This window comes from Hakea prostrata, chromosome 7, assembly GCF_041222555.1.
Source record: "Hakea prostrata isolate BN-2017 chromosome 7, UWA_Hpros_2, whole genome shotgun sequence".
NCBI classification, from domain to species: domain Eukaryota; kingdom Viridiplantae; phylum Streptophyta; class Magnoliopsida; order Proteales; family Proteaceae; genus Hakea; species Hakea prostrata.
In genome coordinates this window covers 22,553,770-22,581,127 of record NC_142606.1, presented here as the reverse complement: position 1 = coordinate 22,581,127, position 27,358 = coordinate 22,553,770, and the positions used below count along the sequence as shown (strand labels likewise).

Sequence of the window (27,358 nt, the reverse complement as noted above, 5' to 3'; positions counted from 1 at the left end):
CTTCTTTTTTTAGCAATTAAGGTATCTTATATTTTAATTTTACAAATCAACCCCTAACTGAAAATCCCATCTAAATTAAAGGTATCTTATATTTTAACTTAACTGAAAATCCCATCTAAAGGAAAGGAGAGGAAGACAAAATCATACTATAGATTTTAGGTTTCTCGTTGGACACTTAAGGTCAAAGCCAGAAATAAGAATTGAGTGCTAAGACGAGTCAAAGGGGTTGATTCTATAAGTTTAAAATCTAAAAATCCTTTGATGGTAAAAAAAAATGTTATAATTGCAAGCATACCTTAGTTTATATATATTAGGATCATCAACTGATATTTAGAGAGTATGAGAAGGCTATACTATCACAAAAATAAAAATTTATATCTAAAAATTGATGTGCCCTTAAATTGGCTTTTTTAATAGCAGGCGAGGCTATGCAAAACATCATTTTTTATGGGATTAAAAACGACCTAAATCAAATCTCAAAGGTTCTAATAAAAATTATCATTTGTCTTGTTCAAGGGTTTTTTTTTTTCTTTTCGGACCGCAAAACATTCTTAAATCACTGCTTTAAATTAACACTATTACATTCTGGTTACAAAAGATAAATGATTTTTTCAACATCTCCAAGAAGAAGGTAAGAAATCCAATCCCCTCAAGGCCAAGGGCATAATCCCGCCTATTATGTAATATCTCTATCCAAATCCTCCATAAGGTGTGGTCCCACATTAGATGTGGGCCTATGTCCCCATGAAAGGCTGAAATTTGTTTTCCATATGCCCACATGGATGGCCGATCTCGACTCAATTTCTATCGACAAACATAAAAGTTTGATAGAGTTACTAGAGTCTCCCCAAGATGACTTCAATTTAAAAAACCAAAGCACTTCTGTTATTTAGGGTTCCATGAGGCATCACAGTTGAGCTTGAAACTACCAAGAGAGCTTGCCCAATTTTAAACTGTGGAGATCATGGAAGCGATGGTAGTGGAGAAAATCAAAACATGTTGATGTAATGATAAGATAACATAGGTAGGCATTGTAAATCAGTTTAAGAACACCTCGAGATCAAAATATAACTGAAGCCCAGGATATAGCCTCCTTGGAAACTAATTTTCCCAAAGAAACAGAGAAGACTATCTTGATATCCAATCTTTTGACTATATGTTCTTAGCAACATGTTGACAAAGATCTCAACAAACCACATAGCCAGTGCAAGGCCGCAGCGCACAAGAATGAGTTCATTTGTTTCTCCAGCTGCTCCACAACACAGACATTACCTATCGCTTAGAAGTTGTTGTAGCTCTTGCTCTTTTTCTAGAGATCTCAGCATGTACTACAAGTCTCAAGGTATCAACTTGATACAACAGTGTTACCATACACTACAAGTCAGTGTAAATAGATCATCTATAACAAATAAGCTGACAGATGAGTTATTGTAAGTGTTAACACTGAATATTTATGATGTTGAAGCACAAAGAATGCTCAGATACATCACTGTTGTGTTGAGGTTTGCCCCAAAACTTGTCAGGGGCCATGTTTCAACGTAAAGAATACAAACCCTTTTGATCGTGTAACCCTCGATGAAATATGGGGGCATTGAAAAAATGTCTCAGAAACTTGACTCCTCAGTAGTTGGCCGTCTCAAGTAATATCGTAAGCTATTAGAAATGACCTGTAAGTTGGTTCTGTTGATGTCAATTCTTTTGACAAACGATAACTAAAAAAGTACCCTTTAAAACAATTTTCAAAGATCTACCTGTTGCAAGGAATTGATGAGTGCTTTACCGCGATAGCTCACATGGAACTTTGCTTTTGCCAAAAGCCCCTACGAGAAAAAATCAGAAGATACGCAGTAAGAACCTTGAACAAAAAGAAACCTCCGAAAATGGAAAAAGGAAGATAGGGAAGAAGGATTTATAGAATTACCTCAGTATCAAACTCTCCTGATTCAACTGCAACATTTATGTCAGTTATGACCTTGACAAGATCTACTAGTAATCCAGGGCGATCAGCAGTCTCCACACAGAGCAAGCTACAAAAGAGAAAATACCAAACAATTCCAGTCAATAATATGTTCTTTCTTTCTGTTTTCTTTGTTTTGCTGGCCTATATTTGGTAAAATAGTTAACGCCATTATCTATATCATGTCATGCATGTGAAAAAGGACTTGTTCCCATCAAATTTCATGGTTCAAGGGAGAAGCGACGACCTAAACTTAAATGACAAGCCCAAGATAACATACATGCTACATTGATTAACATGTCAATAATAAAAGCAATTCAAATTTATTAAGTTCATTGAGTTGATCACAGGTTTGGGATTTTATTACACTATAGTGGGCATTATGCTTACCCATCCTATAATGCATACCTTCGATCAGGACCATCATCATAGATGTTTATGTGGGTTGCAATGTCCAAGTCAACCTGAATGTAATAAATAAATAAAGGAAAGACAATTAGATATTGTTCTCCGCCTAGAAAATGTCGTCAGCTCTATCCATGACATCTTGTAAGACTACCTAAAAACCAGAAATATTTTCCTGACCATGAGGCCAAAGATCCTACCAATTAAGGGAATCTAATAAGTTGAATTATTTACAGGTCTAAAGCCCAGTACCATACTCTGGTGAAACCAAGGAACTAGAGGCTAGTTTTCTAAAAACCAAACAAGTCATCGAACAGCTCATGGACTGAAATTACAAGCAGTCAAAGACATGTCCCACATGGGTGGTTAAAGGACACTTTGAGTTCAGATCAGCCCAACTTCCTTAGGGACCATTTACAAGTCAAACAATTTATCAAACCAGGCCAGACTGGTTCCCAGAAGACTGTTACCAGCAGGCCAGCTTTGTCACAGGTCCTCTTCAAAATGATACATAAAGCTGGAATGACCTGAATGAAACATTACATGCACACAGCATATAATATCACGTATGACTCGTCTTTCTTTATTCACATGAAAAGTAGAAACATGTTCATCCAAAGGGTGGAATAGAGTAGTAGACTCATAATATTCCACAGGGGGAAAAAGATAATTTTCCCGTTATGGTTTCAACATAAAAACAAATAAATAAATAATTGACCTTTTGCTCTGGTGGTTCAATTCCAAAGGCTGCTCCCATTGCTAATTGAGCGCTGGATTCCTAGTTAATACCAAAGGCAAACATGTGAGAAGATGAATTGGTATTACACAACGCTACCAGTGAAATCCCTTTGACAGGTAGATCTATCAAGTCGTAGAAAATATGTTATAGAGAGCTTAAATAAGAATTACCGGGTGGTACTCGAGCATGTTGTTGATAATTGTTAAGCGTATGGCCTCCAGCAACTCAGGGTCCTCAATTTTCCTGCCTGTATCACTATAAAAAAGCCCCACTACTGAATACATAACACAACGATGGAGAGTCAAAAGCTAGATACCCTAGGGAGGAGACCTTGGCACAACAATAAGGTTGCTCAATTGCAACCAAGTGATTGCAGGTTCAAGATGAGAGACACTCTCTCCATGAAGCAGGAGTAATAAAGCTGCATATATTATGACTACCCCACAGTGGCTGGAGCCTTGTGCACTTTTTTTTAGTCAAAAGTTCAACCCTTTAGGGTGACATAAACTGAAAACTAACAATGAAATGACACTTCATTCTCAAGAAATTACCACCCCCACACACAAAAAAACACCAAACATTACATTTTCATTTAGCTTATCATGTCTATGCATTGCAGGAATATCAATGAACATCTTGGAGATAAGAAACTTTTAGTCCAACATTCTCCAAAAGGAAATACAGATGGAAAAAATTAAGATATAGATATTCCTTTAATCAGTTATTCATCAGGAAAAAGATTCATGTCCCTTGGGCATTAAGAAACTTTCAAGCCAAGTGCTTGCATTGGAGATGCAACTGTCTTATTTTTCAGTTACCAGCCAATTCAGTATCCCTACTCCTACTTGGGCATTAAGAACATTCAAGCCAACTGCTTCCATGTGAGATGCACCTGTGTTATTTTTCAGTTACCATCCAGTTCAGTATTTATTTAGTCCCATTGGACACCAACATGCGATGTTGAAGAGGGTTTTTCTTGCAAGCAGAAAACAGATCCCAAAAGCAGAAAGGATAAGCAATAGGCAATTTATTTTGAAGACAGACAAATGAAATTCTCTATTCCATGACTATTCCATGAATTTTTTTCTTTAGAAAAAAATAAATTAAAATCATAACAGACCAAATCATGTCGCGTACAATATACAGGAAATTCATGAAAGGAAGAAAATGGGAGATGACTTTATATAAGAATATTAAAGCTACACTCACATACAAAATTCTTTTGACATATCATACAACTGAAAATGTCGGAGATGTTCTCTATGGGTTCCAAAATGTTAAAAGCACAACACAAATAACATCCATGAGCACAAGGTGAAAGTTGACCCACAAAAAGAATAAAGGAATAAAAATCCAAAAAACTGGTAAGGAATCAACTTACGCTCTAGTGATAGAAAACTTGTTATGCTTCCCAGAAGAATCCAAAAAGACATTTGCCTTAACGACATTGAGCCCAAGGTTCTTAAGTGCCTTCATCTGCAGCCCACAAAATAATGCAGTTAATTATATTACAGAAACAACTGTTAAAAGAATTGGGAATATAATCATCTAAAACAGGGTTAGCATATATATCTTGATAGAGGAAAGGAAGTCTTATCTATCAACCAGCTCAGGCCATCTGAGGGACAATCAAACATCGTAAAAGAAATAGATAAAAAATATAAGAGCAAGGATGAACACAGTTTTCTATCCCAACCCCAAGAACCTAGTTTCCACCTAAATTTACTGTTTCTCATGGAAGAATCAGGAAAAATACTAGAAATCTCCTGAACATTATCTAAAAAGTGAAATATTTCCCCACAGCAGTTGTTTACAGCAGAAATCCAACTTTTGCCACCAGGTGGTGTGGCAATTTCAACTAAATAGACATCAAGTTAATGGTGCACATTGGCCACACCAAATTTCAAACTCAAGAGTCAATCATATACCTTCTAATGTATTTCTGACATACTATCTCTCGACGCATAGAATCTTTAAATTTTTTTAGCCTTGTTTTTTCCCTTTTAATGCTTTATTTACTACTCAGAAAACTCTGTTTGGTTTGAATCTACAGGAGATGGGAGTCCTGGGGGCTACACCTTCTAAAAAGTTAGTCTTGTCAAATGAGTCATGTGGCATAAATTTGGGTGGTTGTGTCATACCCTCCACATCCAGTGGTGTTAAAAAACCCACCCCATATTAAATCTATTCATCAGGAAGCACAAAAAGTTCTAGGGACACCATCTCATAAGTTAACATTATGCATGGCTAAGGCTCTAAATTAACAAGGGGAAAGGCCAAAAGGGATGCAGGTTGAGGTAATGAGTAGAATATAGCATTACTTTGGCGGGTTGATTTATAACATCTCATGCATCAGACAACCAATTAGAGGTTCCCACCACCCTAAGGATCTCAAGACCCGCTGCCACTTTACTACCACATGCCAGCAACCATGGTCAGCAACCCCTGACTCAGCCTAAACTCAGTACAACAGTATGTGGTCTGGACTAGCAATTCAACCCTTTTAAATAGGGTGTAGGATTGGGTTCCTAAAAAAACTCTGTATTTTAGAATAAAACCTACCACCCTGAATACAATCCACTGCATTCAGTGGCTTAGGGTTGACAGTTAAACCCATTTAACATGATAGATTAGGCACCTAGCCAACTAGACCACAAAGGCTAGATTTAAATACTCCGACTCTGTTGCCCATAAAGAGATTCATGCCCCCGGTGTGGCGGGTCGCTTTTTGAATATTGTAGATAGAAAAAAACTATTCTATAGAGAAGGTAGGTGGGTGGGTGAGTGAGTCCTCACTGACCTGAGTTATAACCAGGGATCATATAATATTTACCGTGTCAAGAAGAGCTCCAAGGCGATCACCAAAAGTTATCTCTACAACAGTTGCGTTTGGATCTGAATCCTGATCTATTATAACTTTGGGAGTAGGAATTTCATCAGTCTCAGTAGAACGTCCATCCTGTTAATCCACGGAATCAAACAGTATAAATGCAAAGAGAACCAACAAGACGGGACTAATGATTGCTCCATACCTCCAGAGCAGTTGTAGAACAACGCGGAATGTTTGCAGGTACAGATGGTGACATCCTGACGAAACATAATACCAAAATGGCCATTAGTCACCATAAGACAATACCTGAAATCTGAATCAAGAGTCCGTTTAAAACTGAAGAATGAGGATATGGAATGCTGCAGTAACTTAAACACAGGATCCACAATAATACTAGGAGATAACTATCTGGTCATCCAGAGGATGAACCGGATCTAGGTTGTCTTGCTGACTAAAAAATAACCAGGTCAAAAAATTCTGACAACCCGATGAGCTGCAAGCATTAAGGCTTACTAATGCCTGATTCTACCAATGATCTTAATTGCATAATCTGTGCAAGGAAAAAGATAGAGATTGGAATTATCTAATCATTAATTTTCCAGATATCTAGAGTCCAGACTGCTCAGAAATGAGCCAAGATCAATAACCAAATGAGAAGCATGCATGTTTGAAACATATCAGTCTATTCCATTAATTAAAATTCACACATTCTAGTTATAGAAGATACCAAATGCATAATTCAATTTCATAAAAATCAATGCAGTGGGAAGAACAAGAACAGATAGTTTTAGTTTTACAGACTCACGGGGGAAGGCCATAGCAATAGTCATAAGAAAAACCAGTCATCTGAAATTATAGTCAGGAAATCTAAACTATGCAAAAGATTATGTCCATAAACCTTAGCACTAAAACAATCTACAGGAAAAGAAATCCCCCCAACCCCCAATTTTGATTTTTAATATTTTGTGAAGAACTATGACTATAAAACAATATAAGCACTTGTTTCTCTTCTTGTTGGATATGGTACCATAGTGAAGAATAGAATTCTTACTTCAGAATGACTTCTAAATTAGAAAAATTACAGACAGCGTTTACCAAAAAGACAAGGCAAACATTTTGAACCATAAACCCTAAGTAACTCAGTGACACTGATCTTACAAAGTTAGGAATAAGAGAAACTTAGGAAATTACAGAACTTCATGAAAGATCTTTCTCTTTCTTTTTTTCTTAAGAATTGGAAGAGATGGATCCAGCACACCTGCTAACACTTAGCTGCAGAAGACTAGAACAACAGGTAAAAAGACAAAAAGAGAAAATACTGATGAGCATTGAAATCCAGAATACATCCAATGTACTGCAATTAATGATGGTATAATTCAAATTAGGAGTAAAGTTATCCAAATTAAAGCACATAATTGAAAGATGAAAACAGAGATTTAAAACTCAGATCGGCATACACCTTTCCCTCCGAAGAACCCGAAATCGAGCGGCATTCAACTGAAAGAAACACCTTGGAAAGCCGACAGAAAACAAACGTTTTTCTACAATTCTCAAACCAGAAAGAACACCGATATTTGCAGCAGCCATAGTTGTAGCCATCCTCCCCTCAAAATCTCAAAAACCCAGAAGCCCAAAGAATGGTATAGGATGGGGAAACAAAAATTGGGGTTGTTAAAAGCAAACAAATCTAGAGATATGAAGCCTCAGTGTCTTCTTTTCTATGGATTACTGAGCTTTCTAGAGCAATCTGTGAAACCCAGAAGGAAGAGAAGGCCACGATGTCCATAAATCCTCCGCGGAGTTGGTTCAACCACTTGAGTTGACAAGTGAAGGTACTACTAGGTATATCCGCCATGAAAGATCTCTATATCTCTGTCTTTTAAAGCGAACCGTAAAAATGCTGCAATTATCTGCAAAACCCATCATCTGCATTATCCCTGGCTCAACAACGACGCGTTTGGTTGATATGGATGATGAGTCCCAAATTTTATCGTATTTGCCTAACCATGGTATACGATGTGTCGACTCGTATTCTCAAGGCTCAACCTACCTTGTCTCCCAGAGAAAAAAAACAAATCTACTATCTACCATCTAGTATCTACTGTATTCTTTCACTCTTTTTTGCGTGTAGTACAGAAAAAGTCAACTGGAAAATGGGGTTCCTTCCTCCAGAAGAAAATAAATACATAAATAGATGAATAGATAAAAGATAACAGTTTTTTTTCGTACAAAAACGTTTTTTATATATAAATTATAGGGATATTATATATATCATCAACAAGAATTGAATTCTACTATCTTTTCACTAAAAAATGTTTATCAATATGATGCCAACAATCCTGCAATAGTATGGAGATATCATATGTAAATTATGGGTTTTTTTTTTAATAAGAACTAAAATATTTACTAACTTAAAAATTGTTACAAAGTAGAGATTGTGGTTCCAACCTATCATCTAGTTGTTTGCTGCATACTTAGCTAAATTAATATATACTTCTTGGAGCATGGGATATTCAAGAATAGAGTAGTTAATAGTTTTTGTTGCTGTTGTCACTGCAACTAAACTATTAATAATACTAAGTGGCCAAGTTTTAGTGGGTAAAGGCACAAAGGTTAAAAGCTTGGAGTTGTTGCACCAAATTTCCTTGATCTCAATATTTATTAATCAAACTTTTTCCACGCCCTTTTGGATTGCTGCCAAAATCGCATCCACCACACCTGCATTGTCAATTTTTCCATTGATGCAGTACTGAAGATGACCATTACTATGTATCTCCATGCTCCATCCTACGCTTTCTATCCATTCATTATATATCCCTACACAGAGTAAAATCGATTTGTTAGTATGATGCATACATATCATGGGACTAAGTTGGTTACAGTTTGCACGGGAGGATGGTATTGATGGTGGGGTTGTGGGTTCAATACTTAGCGTTGAGATGTGTGAGTCTTGAATCCACTTTGAGATTTCCTTTAGAACAATTAACGGGTTTGGTTGGGTTTTTTTGAAAATGGTAAGATTTCTTTCCTTCCATATAAAGTAATAAGTGATTGCAAATATAGAGAGAAACCACTTTTTTGTTTGCTTATCCATTTGGTTGGTTGAGTGAAGTGCTTGGCAGAGGTGAAGTATGGATGGATATGTCCAGTGCTCTGTCCTCAGTCCGAGAGGTCCTGCTACATGAATCCTCTTTTTCCACCTGCAAGAGATACAAACATACATAGTAATCACACTTCTGACTGTGAAGTCCAACGGGATAGATCTCTCGGAGAGGTAGCCCAACATTTAGGAGTCTCCATAGAAAAATTTTGAAATTGGGATGAATTGGGATTTTCCATAGGTATTGCCACCATTTTGAGAATTCATTCCTTAATGTAGGAAATTTTTCTCTTGCTAATGCATGGGCTGCCATTTTTATGGTGAAGCTGCCGTTGGACGAGAGTAAAGAAAACCAAGAGTCAGAATGATTAGTTACTGATATTGGAATAGAGATGAAGGAGTGATAAGTGGCAGAGTTAAATTAATTGTAATTGACATATGAAAAAACCTTGTATTCTTGTCCCCATCACCAATATAGGAACACCTAGACTTTTGAAAGCAAAAGGCCTCCTTGGTATCAAGAGCCCAAGAAAGAGAGGTTTGTTTCATAGAGACAAGGGTTCGATCAGGAGTTTGTTCCTAACACAACTCCTCAATCTCGGAACTGAGTCTAAGAAACAGATTATCCACATTTCCAAAAACATTTTTAGTTCCAATTTTGAAGGAATTTGGAAAGATTGGCTAAGTTACCAGTAGGTAAGGTGTCTGCTGCCGAGTTCCATGCTTAGTTACATCGATTAAAGATCTAGGGTGGAAGAGCCATGCATTTTGAAAATGAAAGAGTTTCTTACCTACACAAGGAGGGGGGCAGTCTGGAGTGAAATGGGGTTATGATCCGAACCAATTGCCAAGAGTTTGGACACCACATTGTTAGAGAATAGACCGATCCAAGATGGTGAGGCAAAGATTTTATCTAATTTCTCTTTGACAAGTTTTGAGGTTTCTATTTATTAGTCTAGGTAAAGTAGGTTCCGGGCCCAAAAAGCTCAAAAAGGTTAGTATCCTTAGGAAGAGCTTGTAAGTATGGCAAGGCAGGTGAGGGCTTAAACTAATAACCAAATTTGTCACTAGCATAAATAAGTTCATTGAAGTCTCCTATGATCAAGAAGGGTTCCGAAACAGGAAGGGTTAAGGATCGCAGTCATTCCCAAAAGGGTTTTTTATCTGACTAAGAGGGTGGGGCAAAGATAAAGGAATGAGGGTTGGGGTGAAAGGCATTAAAGGTGGGTCCCACCTTAGCAAGATAAAAGATTCTTCAATCTGGATCAACTCAACATCCACAATACCTCGTCCCAAGGCCCACCAAACCTCCTTTCAACCCTTTGGTTCCTGAACTGTCCACGTGACCAATGGACTGATAACCATGAAAATAAATTTTCTTCCTGGTCCGTAGGTTAGCATGGTTCCGGCATTTGGTTTCATATAAAAATAACAAATCGGGTTTTTGTATTTTCAAGATTTTAGCCAAACACTACTGTGTGAATTTACCATTTAATCCTCTTACATTCTATGCAAGAATCTTCATGGTACAGACAAGGAATTAAACATTCTAGAAGGGCGCGTTTGATAACGTTCTTAAAAAAACGTTTCTGGCGTTCTTCTGTTCTTTGGGAACAAAAGAACGGGTTAGAGGCGTTTGATAAAACGGTTCGTTCTTCTGTTCTTTAAGAACGGACCAGTCAGAAAAGTGTTCTAAAGAACGCTTTTTGTAGAACATAAAAAAGATGTTTTTACCAAAGAACAGAAACAGAAGTGATAAAATTGGTTCAAATTGAAGCCTTAGAACAAGTTTATCAAACACCAACTTGTTTTTCAACAAAAAAAAAAAGCACTAACATATTCTATTTAGTGTTTTAAAAATATTTTCAGAACGGATTTATCAAACTCCCATTTTCAAGTAAAGAACGGTCTTTTAGCACAGAAACATTAAAAAACGGTTTTGCATAAGAACTGGTTTCTCAGAACGAAAACATTACCAAACGCATACGAAGTAAAGAGTATAGACATCTCAAACTGTTGAGAACAACACAGCACCAATGTAAAGTAACAACAACAAGTACAGTAGATAGGAGAGAAAGGAAGCACACAAGAGTAAAAAAAATAAGAAGATAGTGGACGAAGCAAGAAACAAGATCACAAGTGGATAGGAAAGAAAGGAAGCACACAAGAATAAAAAGATGAGAAGACAATGGACAAAGCAAGACCAAAGTAGGATAATGTGGTTGACAAACTTCATCCAAAGCATATGAAAAAGCATATGCAATAAAATTCATAAATGTGCTTCATAGGTATGTTGTTGGTAATAATTAGTCATTCTTAACCGTTTGCATCCAAATGTGATTTCATGTCTTTGTATATATTTTTGTAATTTTAACTTCAATTTTAACTTTTGTCATCATGTTGATGTTTTTACCATAAAGGAAGAGAATGAGAGGTTTTCTTGAAAGGGATTTCACAAATCTTGTATGAGAAAAGAAATTAAGGTGATTTGTTACAGAATTAGACTTTTGAAAATTACATGATTTTTAACTAGAAAACTGTATGAAGAATTACATTCAGTAGAATCACGTAAACCAAACAGTTTTTATGATTTTATCCTCTATCAGTACAATTTCTTTATGGTAATCAATTTGATATCAATCATTTAATTTGAATCCATAAAATAATAATGTGAACCCTAACTAATTGTGTTACTGAACTCAAATCCTCTCTACCTAGACAGGTCATCCCTCGTCTTTCCACCGTTCCAATTGGGTTGATACAGGCCAACCCATGCGACAGGCCATATGTAAGAGTAGGAGAAAGAGAGGACAGGTAGGTGGATGAAGAAGATTTGACCTCTTGTGTTCCTTCTAGAATTGAAACCAAACAAGAGCCTCATTAATTAGGTTTGGTTACAATTAAAAGAATTCTCACTTCGAGCCTAGATTTTATTGGTCGTTTTCAACTTTCTTTGAAAGGAAACACGGACACATCAAATAAAAGAAAGAAATACAAAAGATAAATGCATGAAAACACCAAGTTCGATCCGAACCTGGGAATGGAAATTGACTAAATGTCATACATGCATTAGACAAGGTCATCCAGACTAAAGAATGGGTCGAGCCCAAACCCTTAGAAAAATGGTTGTAACAATTACAACAACAATTAAGCACAAGGAATACGACATATATATCATCCATCACAAATGCCGAAAGAGGTGACACGTCACAAAAACAGTAATAAAGCTTTCAACTTGATATTGGCTCATTTTATAAAGGTTATCTTAAATGTACAATTTCAAAAGATAACAAAGTGGAACCATAAAGCAAGAGAAAATGAAACTCCACTTTCCCATGGGTCTCTTACCTCCAATGGAAATATATATATATATTATATGCTATAAAAAATAATAATAATAAAATAATTATTTATTTCAGGTTTTGTGTTGTAATGTCATTTCATATGAGATTAATAAGATCTCATTTATAGATTTACCAAAAAAAAACAGTCATGTATTCAAGAAAGAAAAATGGACAGAGTTTCAAACCCACGATTTCTTTCGATTTAGTGTCCTGTCTTTGCTATTAATGGTAAGGTATCTCTGCCCAGTGCATTGGCTAGTGACCACATTAGGAACACAATGAAAATTACATTACGACTCTAGTCACACATTATACGTTGCTTAATTACGTATATTGTGCAAGGGTTTTGTTGGGGTCACAAGACTAGCATGAGATTGTTCATTTGATCAAGTGATAAAGTACAAAAAAAATCTGAAAACTTAGAATCAAGGAGAAGAGGCATACGTGAATGATTTGTTTAGAGAGAAAGATATAGAAAAAAAATTGATTGGCCCATGTTGTCACTTGTCTTCTTTGGCTTTAGGAGTCATGTGTAACAAATGACCTTTTAAGCCACACAAAAAACAAAAATTAAATAAAAAAGTCATTTACCAGAAGAAATTGATTCTTGAAATAGATTTTGATCGTTGATCATGAATTTTTTTTTTAAGAGTGTTTTATGTTAATTTATTGAAAATGTCGAATCTACGGCCTCTTCATTAATAAATGGCCTTACGATAATCTTGCATTGGCAAAAGTAGTGTACACACTATCATGGTTTGAAGTGTCAAAAATATATCACCATGTCAGAGTGGGGCGACATGACACCCCTCTTTGACACGAGGCCAACAATAAGTTGATGATATATCTCTGATATATCGCATCTCTCTCCTTATTCTTGCATTTTAACTCTATTTTGCTTTGATCTTTGACGTTTACGCGTGTACATTTGGCTTCGTTATTGCAGACGATTACATTGTTTGTGTCGATCAAGCGGAATTTCATATAAATACACGAGTTTTTTAGACTCTCAGTTTCGCCTGCATACATTCAGGCATATGTCCATTAGAAACATTAGTTTAGGTGAAGTTTTAGGTCAAATTAATACTCTTAGCATGTTATTGGCCTCAAGTTATGCTACACAATGAAATTAAGACTAAAATCACCCAAATAGCCCTCGAAACTATGGGTTGATTTTTTATCGACACCCTTCAAAATGTCATCCGACATATCGTAACATGTCACCACCGACATGGCGATACAGAATGGTTTTTTGAACCTTGCACACCGTGGGGGAAGATGGAATCGTGACCTCTGGTTGGCGAATATCAACTTAGCCAATGCTTGTTCCAGAATTTCATGTGAAACCTGCCACGTGGCCGTCCTCAAATCTTCGATTTTCATCCGAATAAGACAAAAGGGATGAAAAGAGAAAGAAACTTAAATAAAGGAGATGAAAAGAGAAAGAAACTTAAAAAAAGGAGTCATGTGATAAATGACCCTCACTGCCAATAACTAACTTCCACGTTTTCATCTTGAGTCCGTTCTTTTCCTTATGAAGATAAAAAAGTACTGGGCCCCAACTCCCCCGGTCCCACCTCCAACCGTCAGCGCGTGACGAGACTCACACCCCCAGCGCGTGCTGGAAAACCGGGACGGTTCAAACAGAACCCGCGCAAAACGAACCGTTATCGGATGTTCCAAAGAGACAAGTTACCGGTTTTATAAGTAAGATAAATAAAAAAAAAAAAAAAAAAAAAAAAAAGTTAAAAACAGGGACGAAAAATGACTGGTTGTCCGGTGGATGGACAAGTTGTTATGGCACTCCTTGTTTGTGGAGAGGAGAGATCGGTTGTGGTTCTCTTCCTTGTTTCTCTCCGTAGTTTTGATCGACGCTGACGCTTGAGTTTACAGAAGACGAAGAGAATTCCAAGAGGGAGTTCCTGTTGTGCTTCGGTGATGGTGGTTATCCGATGGCTTACGATACCGGAATTCAAATGTCAAGAGCCGCTGATGCGGACGAATCCACGCTTTCTCCGTCGTTAGATGAAGGTAAACAATACCTGTGATTTAGTTGATTTCGTTTTCTCTCTTTGTTTTGGTTCCTTTGAGGGTTTCTCTTGCATTTTGTCCAAGGTTGTTTTGTTTGATCCTGGTGGTGGCATGATCTTCGTCTGCTGCAGTTTTTTTTTATGGGTCCCCTGTTTTCTGACGAGTTATTGTTTTTTCTTAGCCATTTTTATGCAATGAGTTTCATTTGTTTGAGTGACTGATGTGTTTCCCTTTTCAATTTGAAAATTTTCAGTGGGGTTGTTAATTATGATATTACTGGAATTTTTTTTTAAAATTCACACCAAAGGGGGTGAATTTTCCCTTTTTTGTTTTCTCCTCCCCCAGTTTGGAATTTGAGTTATTGTCGAGATGCACTTATCTATTTGATTGTTGCATTGGACTCGTTGTGATCATTTTGTGTTTTCACTTGGGGTTTATTTTATTGATGAGATGGTTTCTTAATCGTTCATTCTCGCATTAATACATGTTTTTACCCCCATGAACTGGAATTCTTCTTTCCTCTGTTTATTGTTTTGGGATTTCATACTGTTTACCTTGTTCTGCTGTGGCTGTTACCCTTTTATATTCATCTTTTTGTTGGAGACGTCATGATTTTTCTAGTTTATGCGTACAAATGGGGACTAAATTGAAGGGGTTCTCTTTTTTCTTTCATTACGTATTTAAAGTAATTTCAGTCATTTATGAATGAGTAGGGTGTCTCTTTCCTGAAATCTTCTTTCCTGAAATCTTCTTTCAGTGAATTAGTTCATTTATGTTTATGGTTTTGCTTCTAACTCCTGCTGTAATTTCACTTTTCTGTTTTCTTGCTACATTTATTGCATGATCAGTGCTCATAATTTTCGAGAAACATAGCATGTCTATGTTGGATACTCCATGTGATCTGGTTGGACATGGAATTTAGTTTTCGTTATTTCCTGAATTTCAGTGTATAGTACGTAAATAACGATATTATTTTATTTATACGTAACTGCTCTTTTTTTTTTCTTTTCTTTTTGGCTTTCTCTTCTTGTTATTTAAACTGATTTTATGGAGAGCATATGCGTGAGTATTGTCATAGACTCATATTACCCTGCCCTAAACTCTGTTGTTGTCTATTCTCTGTTATATGAGTGTTGCTTAGTTAATTCTTTGCTCTGGTTGATAATTTTTTTTCTTTATCATTTCTGATACCATTGTTACAAGTGTTGTGTTGTCTATTCTTTTTTCTGATCAGTCTGATCTGCATTTCATGGAATCCAGTGAAATTCTCTTGACATGTTTCCCCCTAAAAATTTTGCTGTTCTACCAACTTTAGGAGCAAATATCTTGTGTTGATGCAAGACTGATTATTCTTTCTGTACAATTTCGTATAATTTCTCTTAAACTCTGTTTTAATGTTATCGCAGATGCAATGTGGAAGATGAATTTGAGTGCAGGTGAAACTATGGAATCTGGTCCATTTCCTGAACGTCCAGGGGAGCCAGACTGTGCTTTTTATCTCAGGACTGGTCTTTGTAGATTTGGAATGACATGTCGATTTAATCATCCTCCTAACAGGAAGCTGGTAAACACTGCAGCCTGTTTCGCCCATCTTATGGCTCGTGGTTTTTTTGCCGTCAACTCGAAGTTAAGAACATGCCAGTAAGATAATGTTTGTACCTTGACAACTAGGGTCATATCTGATCACAGAGCATTTACGTAAAGGTTGGTGCTTGAAGATGTACTGCATAATTAAGCCCCATTATAAACATAAACTTCACTAAGCTAATACATTATATTCACATAAGTCCATTTTTGGCTCTTTGCCATCTTTTCCCTTTTTTCTTCATATAAGATTATCCGAATTCCAGAAACAGCCATTCAGTTTGTCGCTTGTTTCCTTAGTTTCTCCATTGGATTATATTTGTTTGGGTAGCAACTAGCAAGTAAAATGTAACAACTTCTAGGCAAAAAGACCTGACAAGAACACCAATTAGAATGCAGAAATGAGTAATGTAGAGTGAAGCTGGCATCTCTGTTGCTTCCATTTACTACTAAATTGTTAATTCAAAAAGAGCCTTTGCAGTCCTGTTTTGTGCATAGCTTATGTGTTTGTCCTATTTTAGTCCTAGTGTCTTAAATTCTGATCCATGGAAGCTTTCAATCTTGTGGTTCCTTTGATTACACATGTATTAATAAAGTTAAACTAAGTTATAGAGACATGAAATTAATGAATTTGAGTACATCCTGTTAATATTCAGGTTGTTGCTGCTGCAAGGATTAGAGGAGGTTACCCCGAAAGAATAGGGGAACCTGAATGTCAGGTACAATTACTCATGGTTATTGCAATTTCTTATTATTAGAAATGTTAGTACTTGTCAAGAGTGAACTTGAGCTGAGCAGTTTAGATAAGGCTTTCAGGTTATGAAGTTAGAAAGTCTTCTCAACTTTTAACTGTTCCTTGTGATGTAAAATAGCAGAAGTATTACCATTAAAGGTAGTTGCTGCCATATGACTATCAAAAAGTACCTGTTTTATCAGAATTATCACTTCCAAATACTTATCTCTTCTTTTTTTTTTTTTTTTTTTTTTGAGGGGGGGGGGTGGGGAATGGATTTGTGTCCCTAATCTTCTAGGTTAATTGAATATTTTTTTCCCTTTTTTAATTCTCTGCCAGTAGTATGTACGTTCATCAAATGATGGGTCTATTAGTTTTGATATTGACCCTATTTCTTTCAGTTAATACTTTAAATATATTACATTAGCACAATTACTGCAGAAATCCGCTTTCATAAAATAACAAACCTGGTTTCTCTTTTTAGTGGCTTTTGAACATATGAAGAGACTCCTAGGGATTACTTACTACCATCATCAAGCATGTACCTTAAATGATCATTTTCATATTGGATTTTTTAAATTTTCTGTGTCCATTCGACTTACTATTGCATCTTTTTTTGTTGGTTCTTGGCTTGTAATTTTTAACTTGTCAGTGGTTTGAAGATGTAATATCTTGCGTTTCACTTGTTTACCAGTATTATTTGAAGACGGGATTGTGCAAATTTGGAGTCACATGCAAGTTCCATCATCCTAGGGAAATGGCTGGGATTGCTGGAAGAGTTCCATTAAATATCTTGGGTTATCCACTCCGCCCGGTTTGTTACTGTTCATATTTTGATTTCTTTCTGGTTTCATTTAGTTATCAGCAGTTTGGTCAATCCCCTCATCTATTATTCTCTTTTTCTTCCACTTTTAAAGGTTTTCTGCTTGGATGAGAATGCATTTCCTGTTTTGCCTTGTTACTGCAGAATGAGGAGGAGTGTGCTTATTATTTAAGAACTGGACTATGTAAGTTTGGGAACACTTGTAAATTCCACCATCCTCAACCATCTAGCACTATGGTTTCATTGCGAGGTTCTACAGTTTATCCTCCTGTACAGTCCCCTTCAACTCCTGGTCAGCAGTCTTATCCTGGTGGAATGACAAATTGGCCCTCTTCCAGGGCCTCTTTTATTTCAAGCCCCCGGTGGCAAGGTCCTTCAAGTTATGCTCAACTGTTTCTACCTCAGGGTGTTCTATCAGTCCCAAGCTGGAATGCTTTTAGTGTAAGTCTTTTCTGATACTTCTAACCTGTCAATGGATGAGAATGACTTGATCTCTATAGGCACTGCTCCTTTTTCGCGTGGTTATATTCCCCAAGTTCCCCAATGAGGTGGAGCATATTCCTAGGGCAACAGAGGTAGTAGTGCGTTGCTATTTGCCCATGGTCAGCATCCAGGCACCTTGGTTGCCTTGCTTCCAGCCCTATACATGACAATTATGCTCTGGTTATTTCTATTGCCTGTCTTTCTTCATCTGGATGATGTTACATTTCTTGTTTCAGAAGCGGTGACAAAATTGGATTGGGTTTGAGAAGTTCTTATGAAAGAACAATTAGGAAATGGATGTCTCCTTCCTTTTTGCTTTGCAGAAAAAGATAAAATAAAATGAGGATCTTAACTCTTCTTGCTAAGTGCTTCCTGAACGGTTCTTATTGTTAGGTGCCAGCTGATAATGTCTTTGGGCATTTTCTTTAAGTTCACTTCATGCATAATTAGTTCCCATCACCAGGATACTCTGATTGGATTGGTTTTTTTAGTAGCATTCTCAAATCTTGCTACAAGGATATGCAGTAATTGAAAGTAGGTTTCATCGACATTACTAGTGATGTAATTGCATTTCCAAATGTTGCTTCTCCTCTTAGAATAAATCTGGGTTTGGGTTCTACACATGTTGAGCCTTTGATGCAATGGGTTTTCTATGTAATAGGCCACTCTTATGGGCTTGAATGATGGGTAATTAGTTGTCAATGAAATTAAGCAGTTTATTTCCATTCTTAGTTTTTATCTTATGGTTTAAATTGAAGTGGTTTGGCTCGTTTGAACAATATTAGTTATTTTGGAGTATTCTCTTTTTAGCAAAAGAAGTATTACTTTTATTAACCTTATTTTCAGTCTATTTCAGTTTCCTATCAGTTTTAAGTTATATGTGTGTTAAGGATTGGACAGTGTCCTCCATTTGTTGAGCCTTTGTATTAAGGCAGTAAAGGGGCAAGAGTTGAAAACGAATATTTCTTCTCCCTCCGCTCCAATCAAATCTACTTCAAGCAGTCTGAGGGTTGCCATATTTTAAATCTGGAAGTTCTCTTCTTTTTGGATTTTTTTTCATCAATAATCAAGGTCTTCTTCATAGTCATTCAACTTGCTGTTCTTCACTTTATTCTGAATCATCCCCAGTTTTATCTTCTTCTTCTAATCCTCTGTACCCCCAAAACCTAGCTTCCCTTTTGTGGTGTGCATATGTGTGTGTGTTTTAATTTTCCCTAAATCCTAATTTGTTGACAGCTCATTTCCACCCTCAAAACCCTACCAAGGTTCACTCAAATCACCTCCTACCCTGCAGGTCATTCAGTCAAGCCCTTAAGCCCATCTCCTCATTTAAACTCTAGATTCTTCCATCTCTAGTTTAACCTGTGAAACCTTAATTTTCACTCAGCTTTAACCGACCATCACTTTTGTCCCTAATTTGGATTGATTTACCAACTCCTTTGGTTTGAAAGTCTATCCAAACCCTATCACCAAATTCCAATTGTGAAGCTTAAAATTTTATCTTTTCCCTTCCTCACGCCTTTTTCAGCTATTCCTTCATAGTGAAAAGCCCAAATTGTCACTGATAGATTCCCATAATTCACAGTTGACCCAAAAAAAAGAAGAACCTATTCTGGGCTTTCTGAACTGCTTGTTCACTGAAGAGCCTGTTTATTGGTTCTTAGTTGATTTGCCATCAATCTAGGCCTACATCAACAAGAAAACTTAGATTGCTTCCCATATGTTGACATGCTTTTCACATTGAATGCATAGACATTTGGCTCCATCCAAACTCAATGTGTCCTTTTTGCGGAGGAACCATCTTCACCTTTAGCCTATTGAAAACCCAGTTTTTGAATTTGATGATCCAGTGGAGGAGAATGGGTTCCCACCTACAGAGTCCTTCTCTGTGCTTAAGGGGTTCCTCAAATGGGATGGAAAGAGGGTAGGAGAAAGGATAGAAAATTGGAAGCACGATTCTTGCTCAGTTTATGGTTTGGAAGGGAATGTGGGAAAGTGAATGCAATTGAACAAGAAGAATGGGAAGTCTGCAGCAGCTGGCTTTCTTGATTAGGGTTTGAAAAGGGCAGAACTATCTTTCAAGCACCAGAAAACCTACTTCGATGGGGTTGGGGGAGAGGGGGTGTTGGTGGTTGGGTGTGTGAAGTTTAACAGGGGTAGGGGTGTGGAGAGATTAAGGATCCATTTGATAACCCACCGAAAAACAGCTTCTGGTGCTTCTTGCTTTTGTAGAACAAAAAAATTGGCCGGAAACCGTTTGATAAAACTGTTTTGTTTCAGATGATTTCTGAAACATAAATTGAAACTTATGAAAATTTTGTGCTTCAAGAAACAATTTTGATGCAAAAACTATTTGTTGTTATGTCCGTTTCTTGAAGCAAAGTTGGGCATGGGATAGGTTTAAGTGAAATAGTTTAGAGGGGTATTCATGGAACTTGACATTCTAAACATAAGAACTCTGCCGAAACCCTGCTGATAGGGTTTTTGCTTCCAGAAGCAAATTTTATCAAACGCCTAAAAAGTATTTCTGCTTCCAGAAACAATCAAAACTGCTTTTGATGTTTTTCAAAGCAGAAAAACTTGATGGGTTATCTAACAGGTACTAAATCTTCGCCAGAGGCTGACTGGGCAGGGAGAAGATTGGTGAGAAAGTTTTCTACTTCACCTTTGGTAGAGATGGGGAAACTTCACTGTTGGGGTTGAGAAACCCTATTTTAAATTCTATTTCTCTTCATGCTTATGTAATTGGGAAAAAAGCATTTGCAAGATTTACAAAAGCAAAGTTGGACAGTAAGCTGCTGTACGACAGCATCTTATTCAGAATTCATAAAGAATGATGGTATTCCATTTTGCGAAAAGATGAAACAGGAATTGCCTTGAATCCTGTCATGAACTGAACAAATATGTTTAAAAAATAATTCTGACTTTTTCAGTGCCCCTCTTCCTGAAAATCGTCTGTTACTGAAGATCCTTATTAAAAATATTTGGTAAAACTATTAAAAGTCTGTCATATCTTCAACCAAGCACTGAATGAAATACAATTGTGTACCATAAAAAGGTTCTCACCAGGGGAATCGTTCTACTTTTGCTATGCTTATTATATCTAAAGCTTATATGTTGCTTTCTTATGTGAATGTGAAGTGGATGGACATGTTTGTGCTAGGAATTCATCTTGTTTATGTTAAGGTCATCGTTTTTTTAGGGCCAGCTTGGTTCAGTCTCATCCTCACAGAGCCTCCAGAAAATAATGGGAGCCAATCAATTTTATGGGAGTTCTCGCGAAAATGGTGTGAGTGCAGGAGCACAAGTGACATTTCCTTCCTACCGTTCAAGCTCTATCCCTGTTGGCCTTTATTCTTTGCAGAGAGAAAATGTGTTTCCCGAGAGACCCGACCAACCCGAATGTCAATTCTACATGAAGACTGGGGACTGTAAGTTTGGTTCGGTCTGCAGGTTCCATCATCCCAGAGAGAGACTGATTCCTGTTCCGGACTGTATGTTGAGTTCTTTAGGCCTACCATTACGTCCGGTGAGTTGTTCCTCCATTCTTCAGTTTTATGGTTCTGTGCAGGTATTTCATATTTATGAAAGTAAAGAAAGTCACAAGTTGCTTTCTTTCATTTAGTGGAATCATCATGTCTTGGTGGTGTTCTTGACCTGAACATATTACTAAGCACAGCTTCATTCGCTGTCCTCTTTCCCTGGTACCACGAAATTCAACCATTTGATAACCTAACTCCATTGCTTGCCTATTGAATCCACATAAACTTGCATGCGCATTAGGAAATGCTTTTAACCCTTTCAGCTCTGTGAACTGTCATTGCATGTAGACTAGCCAGATTACAATTCTAAACCAAAAGAAACCTACCATACTGGATCTAGATTAACTTCCTAACACTGGATGCTGTGCTACTTCAGATGCCAGTGATGCTGCTTGATTCTGCCTTATGCTTCATATTAATGTCACTTTTCTATATTTTTTGACAGGGAGAACCCTTGTGCATATTTTATTCACGTTACGGTATCTGCAAATTTGGTCCAAATTGCAAGTTTGACCACCCTATGGTACCCACACCATATAATTTGTCTGGATCGTCCTCAGTTGATGTTCCAGTTGGCCAATTGTTAAGATCATCTTCAGGAACTACTGCATTATCTTTGTCAGCTGAAGGGCAGGCTGAAGCTGGTTCTGGAAAGTCAAGGCGACTTTCGCTTTCAGAGACACGGCAAATGCCTTCCGGTGATGAAAACATTGATGCAGAAGCATCACAGACCACCTCAAGCGTTCGACCAGCTGCCTCCTTTCCTTAATACTTGGAGGACAGTGTGATGTAAAACTCATTGCTGGAAATGTACAGAATTCATGTTGAGTCGAATCCATGCATTTTCACTTGACAGAAAAATTTGAGAATCATATTGCAGCATCATGTAGATTTGCACATGACATCATGTCTGGAACAAGTAATTGAAAAATGGAAAGGAATTCTGACCATCAGTTCAAATCTTTCTTTCTTTTTTAAAAGCTTCCGCACAAGCAGAATTTCTTCTAACATGTTGAAATCCTCTATCTCCTCCCTCTCCTACTTGATCCCAACAACCAGTTATACCATGAAGCTGAATATTGGAGGTCTTGGGGCAGCGCAAAGGGACTCGGTAGGTGCTAGGTAAATTAGCGTTCGTCTTGCATGGGTAATGTGTCTAACGTGGTGACATGGCGGTGCTTATAGTGGCCACCGTTGGATGCAAGTCATGTAAATTCTATTAAATATCAGCCGCTCAAAGCATTCCTTTTAAATGTCTTGATCGGCTAGGACTTAAAGAAATCCATGTGGTGTTCATCCAATGGCGGACACTACAGCCGGTACCACGTCAAACACGCTATCCAAGCAAGATCTGCAATGTCTTGCTCTAATCAGTTCGTAGAGATCTTGATTGGAGAGTCAATGGCTTCTAATATGGGCTTTACTGGTGTGCGAGAGAGGGTTTTTAAGGCGTGGTGACAGTCTGATCACACAGATCTGGTAGCTATTCTTGAACGCGCTTGGCTTACTCTGATTGAAATCTTAGGTCTTATTTTGGACTGAACTTCATGTTGTTGCCATGCCTTCTCTTCTGCTCCAGCATTCATTTCAGTCAACAAATAAAATCGCTGTGAATCACATGTAGAAAATGGATGATGATCGTAAATAATATTTCCTCGCTCTCACATGGAAAGTGAAATGATCACATCAACCTTGTCCTGCTAGGGAAGGATACAAAACTTCACAATGTTCATTCTCTTACAGAGAACTATACAAATAAGCATCATTACTAAATACAGCAAAAAAATTAATGTAAATAATACAGTGATACTAAGTGTCATACAGAAGTGTCCTTTTAAGTTCAGAAGATTTTCAGGTGCAGTCCTTCAATTTTTCTTGAAACCAACCATAACCGAAGCATTCTTTTCTAAGGAAAAGGGTTCCACTATAAATTCACACACACAATTCACTAGAGGTGATATCTTCTTTCAGCTTACTCTGTAAATGATGGTCTTTGCTCAAGGCTGGAGTTAACTAGGTACCAACTTTATGTGGGGGATGGTAGATACTCTGTAACCTCCTAATTGTACTATAGCTGTATTACCATATTATCACATTATCTGGAAATGCAAGATAACCCAGTAGGAGACAAATTGAGACAAAAGAACAAGGATGGGAAGAGAATAAAATCAATTGAAAAATGTTAAATTGTTAAGTTCATACACATCTTGTTTCCACGTACACGAATTCTTCTTTTTAGGTCGTCTCTAACAGCATCCATGGAACGGTCCATAGGCTAATAAGCTCTAGCTTACAAACAAAGATATACAATGGAACTCTTACTAATTTTGAGATGGCAGCCTTTCATATCAAATCTTGGAGAAGCTTTCAATATTATCTACTATGGCCACAAACTACCACCATCTGGCTTCTTTACAAGAATCTGATTGTACTCTGGTCTTGATGTCTGCAGGTGAAGCAACTTAACGGATTAACAGCTCCATAAATCAGGGAATGAAACTAAGCACATAATAATGTTAAAGGAATCTGAGCTATAGGATGTACTAAAATTGTTCCATGAAACAAGACAACTATTCTATTGCTGTCATTCAATCTAGAACCCTCATTTTCAATATCTCATTCATGGTTAAAAAAAACAGAGGATTCAGTATAAACAAGGTATCAACATCACGAATTGATCTGAGCAACCACAATTTGTCTAAGATAGCTAGACATGAAATATAAACAAGGACATTAAAGCTGAAATCACAATCCTTATGTCCATTATGGGCTGGACAATAAAGACAGATCAATCCATGTTTTGGGTTATACATTGTGGTACCAGAATGTTAGATCAGCGTTGAGTTACCTAAATATGGATCTGCTGATGCACCAAATCCAATCTGGATATGCAAAACTATGAATCTAGCACACTAGCACACCACCTAAAGGCATAATTGTTTATATAAGCATAAATTCCAAACAACTTTCTATTTGGAAATTGTTTATATCCACATCTAAATAATAATTATAAAATAAAATAAAATAAAAACAGTTACAAAAACAAAAGATAAAAATTCGACAGAGGCTTATTGATAGATCATAGATCAAGGGGGATCAAAAAGCATCTATACATTTATCTGATATAGTTCCTTTCTTCGATGTACTTGTTCATTAGAAACTAGGTAGGGATGCATGCCTTCCAAAAGGAAGGAATACCTTCTACCACTGCAGGATCTGAGGATGGTCATAAAGTATGCAGACAAGTTGTTTTCAGACTCAACTGATGACAACTTGGTCAAAATGGATCAACCTTACCATTGAAAAGGAGGAACAGTGGTACATAATTCATGTAGCAAACCCCAAGTAACTGGGGTAAGAATTCTTTGAGTTGATTATCTTGGTCTTGTTAACTCTTTATTTCCCCTTCTTTCCTGGAGAAGGGGGGGGGGGAGGATTTATTTTTATAGGCACTAAAGAAGGGGCTTACCACAGTGCATTGCAAGCTTTTCCATCCATGAATTTCACAATTAGCATTTGTTGACTCTAAACACTTCTTTATCAATCTCTTAAATATCCATGTAAATTACCAGTGTTACCATTCCGCAGTTTTTGGTTTTTATTTTTCCTGGTTAAAGTGTGTTTCTATATGAGACCGTGTCTGCCTTTGCACACACAGGCTTTTGCATTTGTATTACATATTTAAAAACATATTCAGTTTACCAAAAATAATGATCAAGAAAAAGTTCATCTGAGGGAAGAATAAAAAGGGAAATGGAAAAACAACTTAGCTCAAAAAACCAGTAGTGGCCCAAAAAAGAATAAAAAGACACATACACACATCCAGAGTATTTTCATGTGAATTTCTGGATCATCAAACTAACCCCCTAGATTTTATAAAATGTCTTTTATTCTAAAACTCTTCCAGATAATAAGGCAGATTCTATCCACCTATGTTTAATCTGTTATTATATTTCCCCAAATTGATATCGCAGTGTTTGACTATTCACTTAAACCAAATCACTGTTTACTTAATGGTTGTTGCATTTTTTTTAAGGAAATGGGAAGGGAGAAATGGTTAGGCTACTAAAGGGTATGACATCATAGGATTTGATGGCCTGATCAGTTCAGTTGCATACACTATCACAGGAAAGATAATAACGGAGATATCACAACATCTATCTCTCCTTACGGAGCATCAGATACTGGATTGGGTAAACTTAGTATATGAAAGCAATTTCAACATTCAAAGTACAAGGATAACAGGAAGAAGGAAAAAGCTGAAACACATATAAACATGCGTGAAATACATATTTGTATATAGACAAATGAAAAACAACGGCATCTAGAAGGTGCCCTTAGTCTTGAAGGAGCAGGACCAATGGTTAGACTTGTTTCTCCTCCGGTCAATGGGGATTTCCCTTCAGGCTTTTCAGTGTATGATTGATGGGGAAGATAGGGAGATGTTTTCTATGCTCTTCACAAAGTTTAAATTTGTCATAGAAGAAAGTAGTATTTGACTTCGAGAGGTGTGAGACCCCATCATAAAACACAGATGAGGGACCTCAGCACTAATCAAAAGCCTTGCTTGTTAGTCCTTGAAGTGTGACGTGCACCTATTCTGCAACATTTTTCAGCTCAATAAGAAATTCTAATTCTATCACTCCTGTCCATAGTGCATCCTGAATTTGGGCAAAGTTTGGGAGAACCCAACAGAATGCCTACCTAAAATATAAGTGAAGTTCCATTTCACCTGAATCTCACCCACTTGTTTTTCATTAGCAAGTTTGTGGATCTCACGATTTGATGCCACATATTATAAGGCTCTTCTCTAACTTACATAACAAGTAAGCAAGCAAAGCTTCAATTTTCATTCTCCGTCTCTTCCTCTATGCTTTCTCCAGAAAATACAAAGTTGATTAGATGGTCGAACCTTTTCCCAGATCTCAAAATAATGTCTTTGGCTATCCATTTTATCAAACCCACAACTGAGGCCTTCCCTCCAAAAGGCATAAAATTCATATGCCAGTATAATTAGACTAGTAATCAATTATTTGCAGATTAGCTGTAATGGGTTTTGCAGTTTTTATCCGTCTCCTGTTTCAAAATGATTAATGTCAATATGACTAACTCGTATCCACGTCTCAAATGCGTCTTCCCTTCTACTCCCTTTATATCAATTTGGTAATTATATGAGCAAAAAGATCCAAGAAGGAGAAACAATCAATCAACGTCATCATGCAATAAAACTTGAGAATTTCCAATTTTGGGTATATATATTAAAGCGTAATTACAGAAGTTCATCGCAAAAGGTCAAATCGGGCAAGAAACAATCTGGAGGTTCATTATAAAGAAGTCATCGAGAGATATCAATTCAAATAATCTCTAAAAACATCACCAAACGAGAGAAAATGCAAACTTGAAAAGTGGTTTATCTCTATCAACCTCTAAGAATATTATCGCAAAAGCCCAACACATAAGATCAATCGGAAAACAAACAAACAAGAAATCTGGGGATAAATATATAAAGATTACCAAAAAGAAATGAGAAATTAAACGGTAAGGAGGCTTGAACTGACCAAATCCTTGAAGATGATGTAGGAGATGACAATAAAGAGGAAAAAGAGAACCTCGAATTCCGCAAGACGGAAGAAGGCAAAGATGCCATTCACCGCACGAGTTAACGCCGAGTTCTCCCTGTTCGGACCCCCACCGACTCGTCCCCTCATGGCGATCTCTCTTCTCTTCCGACCAATCTATCAGGTTACCTCTTTTATCTACGACGAACACCACTGAGTCGGATCGAAC

General features: G+C 37.0%; 3 protein-coding genes across 3 annotated transcripts; 1 reads left to right on the top strand and 2 right to left on the bottom strand.

Annotated features, from left to right (window-relative positions):
• Positions 1 to 1,137: 1,137 nt before the first annotated feature.
• On the bottom strand, positions 1,138 to 7,856 carry ACR11 (uridylyltransferase-like protein). The gene is made up of 10 exons (XM_089161496.1): positions 7,391 to 7,856; positions 6,134 to 6,188; positions 5,935 to 6,060; positions 4,483 to 4,577; positions 3,272 to 3,356; positions 3,081 to 3,140; positions 2,366 to 2,421; positions 1,922 to 2,027; positions 1,752 to 1,820; positions 1,138 to 1,667 (listed from the first exon to the last, which is right to left on the bottom strand). The coding sequence occupies exons 1-10, from the start codon at positions 7,528 to 7,530 to the stop codon at positions 1,605 to 1,607; spliced, it is 855 nt and encodes a 284-aa protein (XP_089017622.1). The 5' UTR covers positions 7,531 to 7,856; the 3' UTR covers positions 1,138 to 1,604.
• Positions 7,857 to 14,135: 6,279 nt separating this feature from the next.
• Positions 14,136 to 22,568, top strand: LOC149010606 (zinc finger CCCH domain-containing protein ZFN-like). Its single transcript, XM_089162026.1, has 7 exons — positions 14,136 to 14,406; positions 15,813 to 15,970; positions 16,647 to 16,709; positions 17,418 to 17,537; positions 17,691 to 17,987; positions 21,232 to 21,558; positions 22,017 to 22,568. The coding sequence occupies exons 1-7, from the start codon at positions 14,328 to 14,330 to the stop codon at positions 22,338 to 22,340; spliced, it is 1,368 nt and encodes a 455-aa protein (XP_089018152.1). The 5' UTR covers positions 14,136 to 14,327; the 3' UTR covers positions 22,341 to 22,568.
• A 282-nt stretch (positions 22,569 to 22,850) lies between these two features.
• Positions 22,851 to 27,358, bottom strand: LOC149010605 (GRIP/coiled-coil protein). Its single transcript, XM_089164159.1, has 2 exons — positions 27,130 to 27,358; positions 22,851 to 24,017 (listed from the first exon to the last, which is right to left on the bottom strand). Exons 1-2 carry the CDS (start codon positions 27,277 to 27,279, stop codon positions 23,952 to 23,954), a joined length of 216 nt encoding a protein of 71 aa, XP_089020285.1. The 5' UTR covers positions 27,280 to 27,358; the 3' UTR covers positions 22,851 to 23,951.

Excerpts from the sequence above, each read along its gene's own strand:
- ACR11 (XM_089161496.1), bottom strand. The coding sequence starts at position 7,530 with ATGGCTACAACTATGGCTGCTGCAAATATCGGTGTTCTTTCTGGTTTG. Across the intron at positions 2,028-2,365 it reads GATGATGGTCCTGATCGAAG|CTTGCTCTGTGTGGAGACTG; the intron begins GTATGCATTATA and ends TCTCTTTTGTAG. Across the intron at positions 1,821-1,921 it reads CAGGAGAGTTTGATACTGAG|GGGCTTTTGGCAAAAGCAAA; the intron begins GTAATTCTATAA and ends TTTTTCTCGTAG.
- LOC149010606 (XM_089162026.1), top strand. The coding sequence starts at position 14,328 with ATGGCTTACGATACCGGAATTCAAATGTCAAGAGCCGCTGATGCGGAC. Across the intron at positions 15,971-16,646 it reads ATCCTCCTAACAGGAAGCTG|GTTGTTGCTGCTGCAAGGAT; the intron begins GTAAACACTGCA and ends GTTAATATTCAG. Across the intron at positions 17,538-17,690 it reads TGGGTTATCCACTCCGCCCG|AATGAGGAGGAGTGTGCTTA; the intron begins GTTTGTTACTGT and ends TTGTTACTGCAG.
- LOC149010605 (XM_089164159.1), bottom strand. The coding sequence starts at position 27,279 with ATGAGGGGACGAGTCGGTGGGGGTCCGAACAGGGAGAACTCGGCGTTA. Across the intron at positions 24,018-27,129 it reads ACATCATCTTCAAGGATTTG|ACATCAAGACCAGAGTACAA; the intron begins GTCAGTTCAAGC and ends CTTCACCTGCAG.